This window comes from Ochotona princeps, chromosome 4 (assembly GCF_030435755.1).
Source record: "Ochotona princeps isolate mOchPri1 chromosome 4, mOchPri1.hap1, whole genome shotgun sequence".
NCBI lineage: Eukaryota > Metazoa > Chordata > Mammalia > Lagomorpha > Ochotonidae > Ochotona > Ochotona princeps.
The window spans coordinates 8,397,874-8,411,238 of NC_080835.1; the positions used below are offsets into that span (position 1 = coordinate 8,397,874).

The 13,365-nt window shown below is 41.7% G+C and overlaps 1 protein-coding gene across 1 annotated transcript; it reads right to left on the reverse strand.

The window, feature by feature from the left end:
* Window positions 1-12,199: 12,199 nt before the first annotated feature.
* LOC131480041 (vacuolar ATPase assembly integral membrane protein Vma21) lies at window positions 12,200-12,678 on the reverse strand. The gene has a single exon (XM_058662408.1). It carries the CDS (start codon window positions 12,608-12,610, stop codon window positions 12,305-12,307), a length of 306 nt encoding a protein of 101 aa, XP_058518391.1. The 5' UTR covers window positions 12,611-12,678; the 3' UTR covers window positions 12,200-12,304.
* Window positions 12,679-13,365: the final 687 nt, after the last annotated feature.

The following is a 13,365-nucleotide window of genomic DNA, read 5'->3' on the forward strand; positions in this document are numbered from 1 at the left end:
GGGAGCTTTGTGGGTCCTACCCATGTGACAGGTGGGTGGTTCCAGCTCACAGGCCTGACTTCCAGTGTTCCTTGTCATGGTTGGGCTGATCTCATCCATCACTGTCAAGATCCATAAATCTTTGTGTTTTCATAATGAGCGGCACTGTATGTACTTGACCCTGTCCTGTGGAGGAGCATTAGTGTAACTCGATTCTCTTTGATTTTGAACTTGGGATGAGTGTATTTTTGTTCTTGTGTTCACAATAGAGGCACAGTGGATAGTCACAACCAGAGACCCAAGTCATAACAGGGTGTTGTGCTTTCATATTGTCACAGCAGATACAGAAGCCCTAGTGTTGACCCCTCTGTGACTGTCAGTAAAGAGCTTATTTTGGTTTATCTTTGATCACATCTGATTAAAGCCTAGCCTGTCCTTAGCCCCATTCATGCCCACATCAACCTCACAAACACCTTTAAACATTGCTGACTAGATATCAGCTTTAGAGAATGTCTTTTAAAGAATCAACCTTTTGCCACCTGCTCCCTGTCTAAACTCCTTGCATGGCATAATTCCTTTGGGTGGGATTTTTAACCTTTCCTCATTCAGATTTCCTGTGCACTAAGAACATGTTCCTATAGCAATAGCCAAGCACATATTATGACATTGATGTCATGATTGGCCAGCTCTCTCTCTTCCTCAAAAACTAGCAAGGTATCATGACCCACCTGAGCAGCAGAGAAGGTTAGTGTCCAATTATTCATGGGCTCTTGATGGGAAGTGATGGGAATGAGGGGACAGATGACACCAAGGCTTCTGCTTCCAACTTAGTCTTACACCCTGGTACAGTCTATTCTCCACAGACAGCAAAGATGCCCCCTGCTAAAGCATTACACTCTCCACCAGCCATTGTAGCGTTAACCTTTCATGTTTTGTGTGAATAGGAACAATTTTCCATCATTAGGCAGTATCTGTTTACATGAGAAACCGTTACAGAGGTTCCAGAGTTGTGGAAAAATAAGATAAACCATCATCTGTAATGCCAGCATCTGAGTTGTGTGTCGGTTCAAGACTCATCTGCTCCATTTCCAACCCATTAGCTCCCTGATAATGGCCTGGGGAGGCAGTGGAGGATGGCCTGAGTGCTTGTTGTATCTGCACCAACATGGAAGGTGTGAAGGAAACTAAAGGTTTCTAGATTTTCAATCATTGCATTTCCCAATCTACAGGTATATGAGAGAATACATGCTCCTAGGTGAATTGCCAATCTTTGGTGGCAATTCTGGGAACATGAAGAATACGAATGGAGATTCTCCCCTGTGTGATTACTTTATTCAGCTGGTGCAGTGCTGTCCAGTCACCTGTACCCTTTACAACTTACGTGGTGATTGTATTGGGCAGTATAACTGAGATCCAGCTGAAAAGGCATTTGCTAATGAAGGAAACTTTCTAAATTGTATTATCAGTGGCACTTTGGCAGGGTGTAATAGTGTCCAGGTGAATGACACGGGTTGTTCTCACGTCTGCCAAACAGAGCAGGAGTCCTTGGGAGCTGCTCTGCCTTCATCATCAAGAAGTGGGAGGTGGTCCCAGCACTGTATCCTAGAGTGTAAAGACCTCGCCTTGAATGCACAGAGTTCCCGTGTGGGTGCTGGTTCTAATCCTGGCAGCCCAGCTTCCATCCAGCTTCCTGGTCGTGGTCTCAGATAACAGTTGAACATGGCCCAAACTCTTGTGAACCTACACCCCTGTGGGAGACCCAGAAGAGACTCTAGGCTCTAGGTTTGGAGTGGCTCAGCTCCCACCTTTGCATCTGCTTGGGGAATGAATCATCAGATGGAACATCTTCCACTCTATCTCTCCTCCTCTCTGCATACCTGACTTTGCAATAAAAATAATTTTTTAAATGTAGTGGGAGGTGCATTGACACTCACAACTACCTAGATTCACATCTGAATTCATTTGATCTGGTATCTCAGGATTAAGACAATATTATCCCAGTTTGAACACCTAATACTAGTGCTTATGTTATAGAATTGGTAGATGATTAACTGTGTATGTTTACTGGATTTTAGTTTTATTTTTCCTGTTCTTTTTTACTATACTATATCAACAACACCAAATGCTGGTGAACAGCAAAAATTTCCATTCATTGGTAGTGCAATTGCAAAACACAGCATCTACTTTGGCAGACTAGCAACTTCTTACAAAAGTAAATATGCCCTCACCACACATCCACAAATCATGTTCCTTAGTATTTGTTCAAATGAGGTAAGAACGTGTGTCCACACAAAACCTGTACGTGGATGTTTGCTACCACTTCAGTCATGACTGCCAAAACTAGGAACTCAAAAAGATGTCCTCCATGAAGGGATTGTGTAAACAAAGGGCATTTCAGTCAAGCTTATGTTATTTGTTACCAAAAATATGGCTCTATCTAGCCGTGAAAAGATATGGAAGAAACACAGATGATAAAACCCAACTGATAAAAAGTCTGTCATTGTTTCTCTTCTAGCTGTAACTGCCTACCAAATAAAATGAATACATCTTTTTTAAGTAGAAAGTTAAATCAGTGATTCTAAGAAAGCTCATTGAAATGCAATAAAATACAGAAAGGACAATTTAAAAAAATCAACAACTAATTTAATGATTGAAATACTTAACGGTGATAGATAGATGTCATTAAGAACCCAAGACAAACTTTAAGGCTGAAAACTCCAATGAAAAGTACAATTGTTAACTTTAGTGACAGGCTAGATCAAGAAGAAAAGTTTCTGTGCCAAAGACAAGCCTCCTTCACAAGGTCTGTGTAGTAAATAAATGAGTTAATAAAGAAAAAGTACTCCGTGAAGGTTTTGACCTGAGACATCAATTATTACATTTGCACAACAGAGGGAGAGAAAAGGTCAAACAAAATCAATCACCTCAATCCCAAATGTAAAATGTCATTCTGAATCCCACTTAATCTGTCAACACAGATTAATTATTCATCCAAAATGTGGCTCAGATTCTGGCTCCTTGTCCACTGCCCTCTCTCGCGTGTACAATGGGATCACTGCATTTTACTATTTGATGCATTATTTCTGGTGTGGTGTAGATGACTTTTACTGTGGTTTTGAAATCCTCACTAATGAATGTGAGTGCTCAGTGAGTTGGAGGTGGTCAGTGGGGATGGACATTATTTACTGCAAACGTTCTGAGTCTCTGGATTCCTGTCCTTGGCAGGAGGTAGTGACCATGTGTGTTCTTTGGCTGAGGGTGTAATCCCAAGGATTCCTTAAGAACTTGATGTTCCCAATGATGGACACATACCTGGGGATGAAAACCTTTAAGAGAACTTTGGTAGATCCTAATGTCCACATGAACTTTTTCCATGCAGGATTCATGTGGTCTCACTGGGTCATGTCCAACTCCATTTTCATCACCACTCTCATTCCAATTTTCCAAAGACTCTGGCACATATGATTCTAAACACACAGCATTGACTGTGCTGTAGAAATCTCTAGACTTTTAAAGAACTAAAGTATTGTTTTATGAGACACAAATTTCTTCTATATTAGATAGTAATGAAGAACCTAATGTAAGTGTAAACAAATCATATAAAATGATTTTGTGTGACACATCATTGTGTCAATTTTCAATGTATACCTTAGTCAAATGAATCACTCCTACAAAACATATCTCTTTTTTTTTTCACTTATATGGCAGCTCTCTTTCATGGTTTATGTCTAAAAATTTGGAGAGTATTTTCCCATTTTGTCAAACAATAAGAAAATATATAAACGTATAAGATAAAGACTTTAGCTCAATAGAGGATGCATTAATGTTTTACTTAAAAGCATTCATGATCACCAAAGCTTGAAATATACACAGCACTGGAGCTGGTACTTACTGCATGGTAGGCTGCGCTTCCACCTGCAGCACTGGCATCCCATATGAACACCCACCCAGATGCTCAGATGCTCCACCTCAGATCCAGCTCCATGCTTTTGTGACTGGGAAAGCAGGGAGAAGATGGCCCAAGTGCTTGGCCTCCTGCACCCTTGCAGGAGACCTATGAAGCTCCTGGCTCCCAACTTCAGAATGGCCCAGTTCCAGCCACTGTGAGTGTTTGGGGTTTGAACTGATATGGAGAGATGTCTTTTCTTGTTTGTTTTTTCTTCCCTCTTTGTAACTCTGCCTTTCATGAAAATAAATAAAGCATTTTTTAAAAGAAGCTTCCATGTCTGGCCCTTGGGCAAAGCTGTAAAAATTTTGCTTACACCCAAATCACTGATTTGTGCCTTTGTTTTCTGTTCTTTTTTAAAAATATATTTATTTTATTTTTAAGGAAAATCAGATATACAGAGAGGAAGAAAAATAGAGAGGAAGAAGATCTTCTGTCCATTGATTCACTCCCCAAGTGACTGCAATGGCCAGAGCTGCGCCGATCCAAAGCCAGGAGCCAGGAGCTTCTGCCAGGTGGCCATGCAGGTGCATTGTCCCAAGGCTTTGGGTCATCCTCAACTCTTTTCCCAGGCTACAGGCAGGAAGATGGATGGGAAGTGGGACTGCTGAGATTAGAATCAGCACCCATATGGGACCCCAGCACATGCAAGGCAAGGACTTTAGCTGCTAAGCTATTGCACTGGTCCCTGATTTAAGCTTTTCTACCAACTACAAGAAGACACTTAACTAGTTGTTCCCTTTGCTTGAGGTTATTGTTGAGCCTACAAGATACACGACTCAAGAGGTTCAGCAACCAATGTGTGAGTTGAAACAGCAAATACATACCACTCCCATGCACCACATGACACCAAACGTGGCAGATACAATGTACACACAGATTTTTTGCTGCAGGCTCTGGACTGTAAGGGAGCCATGCTTCACACAAAAGAAACTTAGAAATGATATTTAATTTTTTGAGAAGTTCTCTTTGTGTGTGTTGTCCTAATTGTGCTCTTTGCCATGCTAGAAACCAGTCCTGCTACCATATAGGGAGCAACCTAGAGCTTAAGAACTTTCATCCACTTGAAAATGTACTTCAAATATAGAATGAGTCCATCTCTCAGCAAGGCATAAGCTTTTCTTCTGCATGATTTTTGCTTCATTAGGACAATTCTTTTTTCATATTTTATTTATTTTTTATTAATTACATTGCATTATGTGGCACATTTTTATATGCACTGGGATTTCCCCAACCCCTCCCCAAGCCCTCCCCCCACGGTGGATTGCTCCACCTTATTGCATTTGCACAATGCAATAAGGGAATGCAATAAGGGAAGGGCTGGGGGAATCCCAGAGCCTATAAAACTGTGTCATAAAATGAAATAATAAAAAAGGAATGAAATTCTACCATTTACAACAAAATGGTCACAATAGAGACCATTATGCTCAGTGAAATAAGGACAATTTCAAAAGGACAAATATTGCATGTTCTCTCTGATATAAGGCAACCTTCATGCAAAAAAAAAAACCCAGATCAGTAGAGATCATGTAAACATGTATAACTGTACATTCCACAAATGAGCTGTATAATGGAGGCTAACATACCAGGAAGAGAACATACATTGCAGTATGCATCTCTACTCCCAAATAAAAGGACTCCCAATGAAACTTTTAAATATAACCTTGACAAAATGATACCAGATTGTCTACCATTGTCTATACTTACAATGCATGATATACTTCAATAGCAGAATGCTACACTTGTGATTGTTGCTCAAGGATTCTATTATTATAATAATATAGGAGGAGGGGAATGATGGGGTGGAAGATAGGGAAAAAGGAAGGGGGGAGAGTCAATTCCTATACCTACAAATTGTATCATGGAAAATGATAGCAACAGTAAAAATACAAACCAGAGATTTGAGACTTTTGCATCAATAATGAATTGAGTTAAATCGTGAAACTTTGTGGGAAGCAACTGATCTCTGTTACAAGTGATATCCCAAGGCAGGAGGGGATGGAGGTGGGCTACCACTTAAAATATGATTTGGCCTAGGAATCCAAGCAGGGCTTTAAAATCCAAACTATAAGAAATGGTATTGAGAGGGTGGGAACAATCCAACTAGAATTGCATTTACAAGTGCAGCCTGTGGGAATATGGTTAGATCGCTATGCTGGAGGCTCCATGATTGAATCTCATGGCTGCATAAGAGACCACACAGACACAGACTTGTGCTAGCCTTGAGTTTAGCCATATGACACTCAGCATTCCTTGGTTCCCTGCCAGCCAAACCCATCACCCAACCAATAGAGCCACCTGCTGTTGGACTTGAATCTCCAAAACTATGCCAATTAAATCTTTGTCGTCTAGAAGTTAGATGCCTCAAGTATTTTTTTTTACATCTTATTATTAGCATTTTATGATACAATTTCATAGGCTCCTGGTATTTCCCTTATCCCAGCCCCAATTCCCTCTCCCCCCATCTAGTTCCTCTATATCATTACTAACACATAGTTCTTCATATTCACTCATTTGTCCATCATTGCAGGCATGGACAATGGCAGAGTGTCCAGTCGTACACTGTATCCTCCACATTCGGATATGTCAGTCTCCATTTAACAGCTACTGTACATCCCCTCAAATGAAAAGCCATAATACAAGATCAACAATAGAAAGAAAAATAGAAATTTACAATGTCATGAAGTTAAATGACATGTTACTAGATATGACAGTCTCCATGACACAGCTACTATACATCTCCTTACATGAAAAGTCACAAAATAGAATCAATGTCAGGAAGAAAAAAAGAAATTAACAACACCATGAAGTTAAATAACATGCTACTAAATGACAATGACTAACGTGTACCTGAAGAAACGAAAATCAAGAACCTTCATGCAGAAAATGATGCTACTGTATGTTCTACGAGTCACTGAAAGATTTAATCAGAAGAAAGTGTTTTGAAGTGATGAAAATAACAGAAAACATCAAAACCCATGCGGTAAATTTTTCGTTGATTTTTGTTGGCGAAGTGTTTCTCTTCTGGATAATAAATAGATGGGTTTTCAACTGCCAAGGAGGCCACAGGGAATTGGATGCCCTCGGAAGCTGAGTACTCTGAGGTCACCCACCCCCAACCGAAGCTTCCACAGGGGATGGAAGAAGTCCAAACACTACCGTGCAGAAACCAACGTCATCGGAAAGACAACCAGAAGCCCTGAGCGGTCCGCAGACACAGAAGAACAATAAATGTCCTTCGGGACCAGGGAGGAAAGCTTTCTCTGGCCCGAGCCTGGCTCCACCTCTGGACCCCCGCCCTCCCTCGCAGTGACCATCGGGATCGCTTCGAAAACCCCTCACAGCAAACAATCATACAAACTAAAAAACCTATAATAAATAGACAAACAGCAAAAGGTAGAGCCTGGAATCTGACAGGAAAGAGCTGGCATGGATTGGCTCATGCCTTGCTGGGTGGGACACAAAGATTAGTCACTCCTCACCGTGGCGTTGATAATTTTCCTGCACACCGCCCCCCAAAATGTTCTGCACCTTAAATGTTGACAAATATCTTGTTAGAGTTACAAGCCAGTCTAGATTATCCCAAAATCTGCCAAGATCAACAAAATTATACTTCAACACAACAAATGGCTAAATACTAAAATGAAATAGACACAAGACAGGTGAATGGTACCCTATAGCCATTTTAAGGTATATAGCAGCCGGTCCGGTCCTGTATATAAGCTAAAATTGAGAGGTCAATGAGCTAATCATAGGTTGTGGTTAGAACTTGTTTTTTTTTGTTTTTTTTTTAACATATTGGTTACTCAAAACCATGTCAATTCCATAATGTTGCAAATTGCTGTTGATGTTATATTGGGACTCTTAATTGACTGTGATGATATTCTGCCAGCTCAAACTTCAGACCAGAAATGGTTTCCCCAAGAAACTGTTCAACCCATCTGGACAATAAGTAGCTGGACTCTATGTTTGGTATATGTTTGCAAGGAAAGAATCTTGATTGAATTTGAACTGTAATGCTGCATCAAGGTGGAGGAATCCACCAGGGGGGAGGGGAGGGGAAGGGGTGGGGGGATTCCCAGAGCCTATGAAACTGTCACATAATGCAAAATATTAATAAAAATTAAAAAAAATAAATAGATGGGTTTTTTTAATCCAGTCTACTAATCTATGATGTTTGATTGAGCTTAAGCCACAAGTATTTTATTTTAATAAGAAATGTTAGCTTTTATGCATATATTTCCTCTCCATTCCTTCTCCTCACTATGGCCAATGCAGAATAGTGTTTACTCTGCTTCTGGCTCACGATTTTATCTGTCTGTGATGCTCACCACTGCAGTGTCTTATTCCACATGCGTAGAACCCAACAAGCATGCTGATAAATACACCTGCCCTGAATACGGCCGAGTCCTCTTTGGTCAAGAGGAGAAAGGTTGGTGAATTGTTTTGACATGGCAAAAAGCTCAGTGAGATTTTTCACTTCATTTCTGTCACTGAGCTTTGTGCACAGAAGTGAAATCTAAGATCTCCTCTTAGTGACCAATCCCATAGTGCAAATGTTCAAAGGATTAGTCCCTTCTATCCCCACCCTGAAATTTGGATTTGACTTTATTTAACCTCACTTTGCAAATTCCTTTTTTATAGTACACATAGAACCAATTCCATGCAATGGATTTTAAATGAAACGATTCCACCCTGTTTCAACCCCAACCCTGTGTTGAGTTGAAAGAAATACTAGCACAGTGTCCCTCTGCTAGATTTAATGACTTAAAAGATGAGGAGTGGAGCAGGATGGTGTTGGCAACTTCTTCTCACAGAGACACCAGTTTAGGCAACTGTCTATGTACCAAACTGCTTCACAAGCGTTTTGGAAACCGAAGTGACAGATCATAGTGCCGGTTGTATCACTAGGTTAAACTTGTAACTGCTACTAAAGGACTATGTTACTGTAATATTGTGGGATCAAATGGTAGAAAGGCAAAGTGGGGAGAAATAAAGGTGGGGGAAGGGGAAATCCCTATACTTACAGTATCATGGAAAATAATAAAAATAATTTTTAAATAGCAATAAGATGTATCAAATGTAGCATACATTTAAAACATGTTATCTTGAAAACTAAAAAAAAGGGGGGGAGAAAGAGGACAAGGAAGGAGCGAGAGAAACAGCATATGAGTTAAATTTTTTCAATTTAAGAACATGTTTAAAGGCATTGAAGGAAGCAGGAAAGAAAGAAGGCGTGTGTATAGCTCTTTCCTGAAGTCCAAGTAATGCCTTATTGTGTGCGAAGGGAGAATGAATTAAGCTCAATTCTTCAACTTTCCTCCTACTACCAGGCTCATTGCAATAATATTCAGAGACTGACAAGGCACAGTTCTTGTTCCTTGGCCTATACCTTAGACTGAAAATTTGGATCCTCCACAGCCAGGAGGCCTGCCCCTTGTATCCAGAATATGGTTCTTGCGGGATAGGGCAGGGGAGGAGCTTGTGACTTGCCTAGAAGCACAGATCTGGGCCCACCACAGTGAGATCCAGATCATGTTAAAGACCAAAGACCTTCACAAACAAGCCCGTGCTCACAAGTAGAACCCTCGGTCTTTCCATGGCACCAAGGAGGCTTGCACCCTGTTGCAACAGACTCATCTCTGTATGTGGCACTGCCAGTATGTACCCCAAGGTTTTATGCAGTGACTGAGACCCGGGTGTGAAGCAGCTTAGTGCCAGCCTGCATGCCACGGAGCTGCCATCTCCACATCCTTGGGCACACAGCAAGGTACAGAACTGTGTTCCAACTCAGGTTGGAAAAGTCCAGCATGGCCACACACACACTCATGGTCCCTTTCTCCAGAGTCAGTATCCAGGGGCAGCATTTCTGTGACTGGTTCTGGGGGCCACGGGACAATCAGTCCATCTCACTATCAGGCAAGTCTGGGCAGTTCTAACTTTGGTCCTGTTCCCATGCTGTGCTAGTCTGTGAAGGCTATGTGCTTTAGGTGGAGTATTGGTACCCATTGAACTAGGAGTTTGGGGTTGCTTTGGTGCCCAGATGAAGTGTACAGAGATGGACTGCCTCTCTCTCATGCCTCCTTGCTCCATTCTCAGTGACACACCCACCGTGGATTTGGCTCAAATCTAAGCTCAGGACATCACTGAGGTAGAGACAGCACACAGGTAGCTAACCTTAACATGGGCGCCCTCTAGTGCTGACGTGGTAGAATAATCCACAGTCTCAGAAATGATAGAGCTGCTTAGAATTTCTGGAAGGAGATACAAGGCAGACCATGAAAATTTGGTAAAAGTGACTAATCCTTCCATGTCTGGATAACTTCATACATCAAGAAGCATCAAGAACTCTTGGGGAACCATGAGCTCCATAAATCAATTATCACAGATATGTTACGGTCCAAAGCTCAATGAACCTCATGTTGCGAGAATTAAGCCAGACACAGAACAGTAGTATCACAAGAGGGAGTTCAAATTCAAAATCATAAGGAAGGTAAAAGAAGAAACATCTGTGCATATCTATACTGCTGTAAATACAATCCTGTAAAACTTTGATTTATACCTTTATCAAACCAGTGGTTGAGAATGTTAACACTGCGCACCTGGATAATCAAGATGATGGAATAGGGTAAGGACACGTTTAAACGGATGGAGAAACATTTAGTCAGGATGAAGCAGAGAGGACACATTCCAGGAAATAGGAGAGGACAGAACAACAGCAGAGGGGTACCTGGAGACTGACAGACACAGGAAAGCAGTGGACACTATGGCGCGGTGTTGCAGTGACTGATCCTCCAGCAGCATTCAGCTAACAGTGATCTGAACTCCACCAGCAGCCAGAACACCACCAGCAACCAGGTGGGAAGGGACTTTTACTGGGAGCTTGGGAGGTGAACCCAGACAGAACTGTTTGTCCTGCTGGTCCATTTGATTTGACCAGGAGCAGAGACAGAGCAGCAGATCCCAGATGGGCAGTGTGAGAACAGGGCAGGTTGTGTTGTGTAGAAGAGACATATTTAACCAACAAAAATCAACAAAAACTATATCCAATGGGTTTTGATGTTTTCTGTTAGTTTCACCTCTTCAAAACAGTTTCTTCTCATTAAATTCTTCAATGACTCATATATCATACTGTAGCATCACTTTCTGCATGAAGGTTCTTGATATTCATTTCTTCAGGTATATGTTAGTGATTTAGTAACATGTTATTTCACTTCATGGTGTTGTTAATTTCTTTTTTCTTCCTGACATTGATTCTATTTTGTGGCTTTTTATTTAAGGGGATGTATAGTAGCTGTGTAATGGAGACTGTCATATCTAGTAACATGTCATTTAACTTCATGGCATTGTAAATTTCTATTTTTCCTCCCTATTGTTGATTTTGTGTTATGACTTTCCATTTGAGGGGATGTACAGTAACTGTGAAATGGAGACTAACATATCCAGATGTGAGAATGTAGTGTGGTATGCATTTCTGTTTACAAAGATGGACTTACAATGAAACTGTTTACTCTATCTTGACAATAGGATACTGGACTCTCTGCCATTGTCCATGCCTGCAATGGTGGACATATGACTGTGTATGAAGAACTGTATGTTAGTAATGATATAGAGGAACTGAGGGGGAGCGGGGATTGGGGCGGGATAAAGGACATATCAGGAGCCTATGGAACTGAATCATAAAATGATAATAATAATAATAATAATAATAAAGAATGTTTCACTGTGGGCCTGGTGTGGTGGCCTAGTGGCTAAAGTCCTTTCCTTGAATGCGCCGGGATCCCATATGGGCACCGGTTCTAATCCCAATAGCTCCACTTCCTATCCAGCTCCCTGCTTGTGACCTGGGAAAGCAGTCAAGACAGCCCAAAGCCTTGGGACACTGTACCCATGTGCGAGACCTGGAGGAAGTTCCTGGCTCCTGGCACTGGATCAGCACAGCACTGGCCATTGTGCTCACTTGGGGAGTGAATCATCGGATGGAAGAGCTTCCTCTTTGTCTCTTCTTCTCTCTGTATATCTGATTTTGTAATAAAAAAAAATAAATCTTTTTTAAAAAGAATGTTACACTGCTATAGTTTCAATAATCTGGGATTATTTTCTTTTTTTCTAATCAAATAATTTTGTTTTAGCTTGCATTTTTTTGCTATATGTGGGTGAAATGATCATTTTTCTATTCAACTATTATTAATAGCCATTGTCTGCATTTCCACTAAACTACATTCTTTTCCCTTTGTATTTGTTAAGATTCCTATTTCATAAAATAGTAGGAAATTTATTTTTTTTTCATGTGTTCTGACAATTTTATTGAAGTTCACCAATGCTCCCATAACATTTGCTATATAAACAATGAGGTTAATGCTATGAGAAAGTGCTGCCTTAATCCTGCTTGCCTTCACGCCACTGCCGTGAGCCTTCGTTCCAGGCCACGTACACAAAGAGAGCCAGCACCACGTGCACCGCGACCACCGCGACAATAGCGGCATAGAAGTAGCTATCTCTATTGGACATCCCCAGGACACCTTCAAATATGTATGATTTGGTTGTGAAGTATAACCCGATAGGAACAGTGATCATTAAAGCTGTGAAGAACAGGAGCGTCTTCAGGGTAGATGCTAATGAACCTTCAGTTCTGAACTCGGGCGGCTGCAGGGCGTTCAGCGCCGCTTTGTCCAGGCGCTCCATCGCGTCGCGGTGCCGCGGTCGGGGCTGGGGGCTGGGGAAGGGGTTAGGCGCGGCGGCTGCGGGGCTGACAGGCCTAGCTTCAATAGTAGGAAATTTAAAAAATAATAAGTTCATTATATTTTTGATGGCGTTTATGTAGCTGAGAAGGATATATTCCCATGTGGACCACTAGTTAGTATGGGAAGGTTGAGGAATGGGGGGAACGGATGAGAGAACTGCCTCCAATCTTATTTCTTCCTGTGTCTGGGGAGAGTGGGGAGAAAAGGGTGGAAGGCCACTCCCAGCATCTCAGCTGCATTCACACCCAGGAGTGGGAACAACTACCCAGAGTCATCCCCGGTTCCTGATGTGGGCATATTCTTGTTTTTTCCACAGGAATATTATCATTTTCTCCCATATCTGAAGTCAGAGGAGAAACAATGGGAGAAGCCCCACCCAGCTTCCCACCCATCCCAGATCCCCGAAATGGGGCATGCTCCGAGGGTCCTGTTCAAGCAGTTTTGATAGTTCAACCATTCTGAATCACTGCCAACCACGCCATTCCAATCACAATGAAATCTCTTCAGAATCCACTGGCTGACACAGTCTCTTCATAGTTATGGTTCCGAGATCAGCAGTTCAGTTGGAGGGATCTGAAAAGAAACTTTGTCTGAGGTGATCCCAGACGTGATTCTTGTGTGTGAGTGCCAGTACAGGGTACGGCACAGTCTGTCGCCCCAATCAGCTTATGCATATGCTGGTCGTTGCAACTGCTG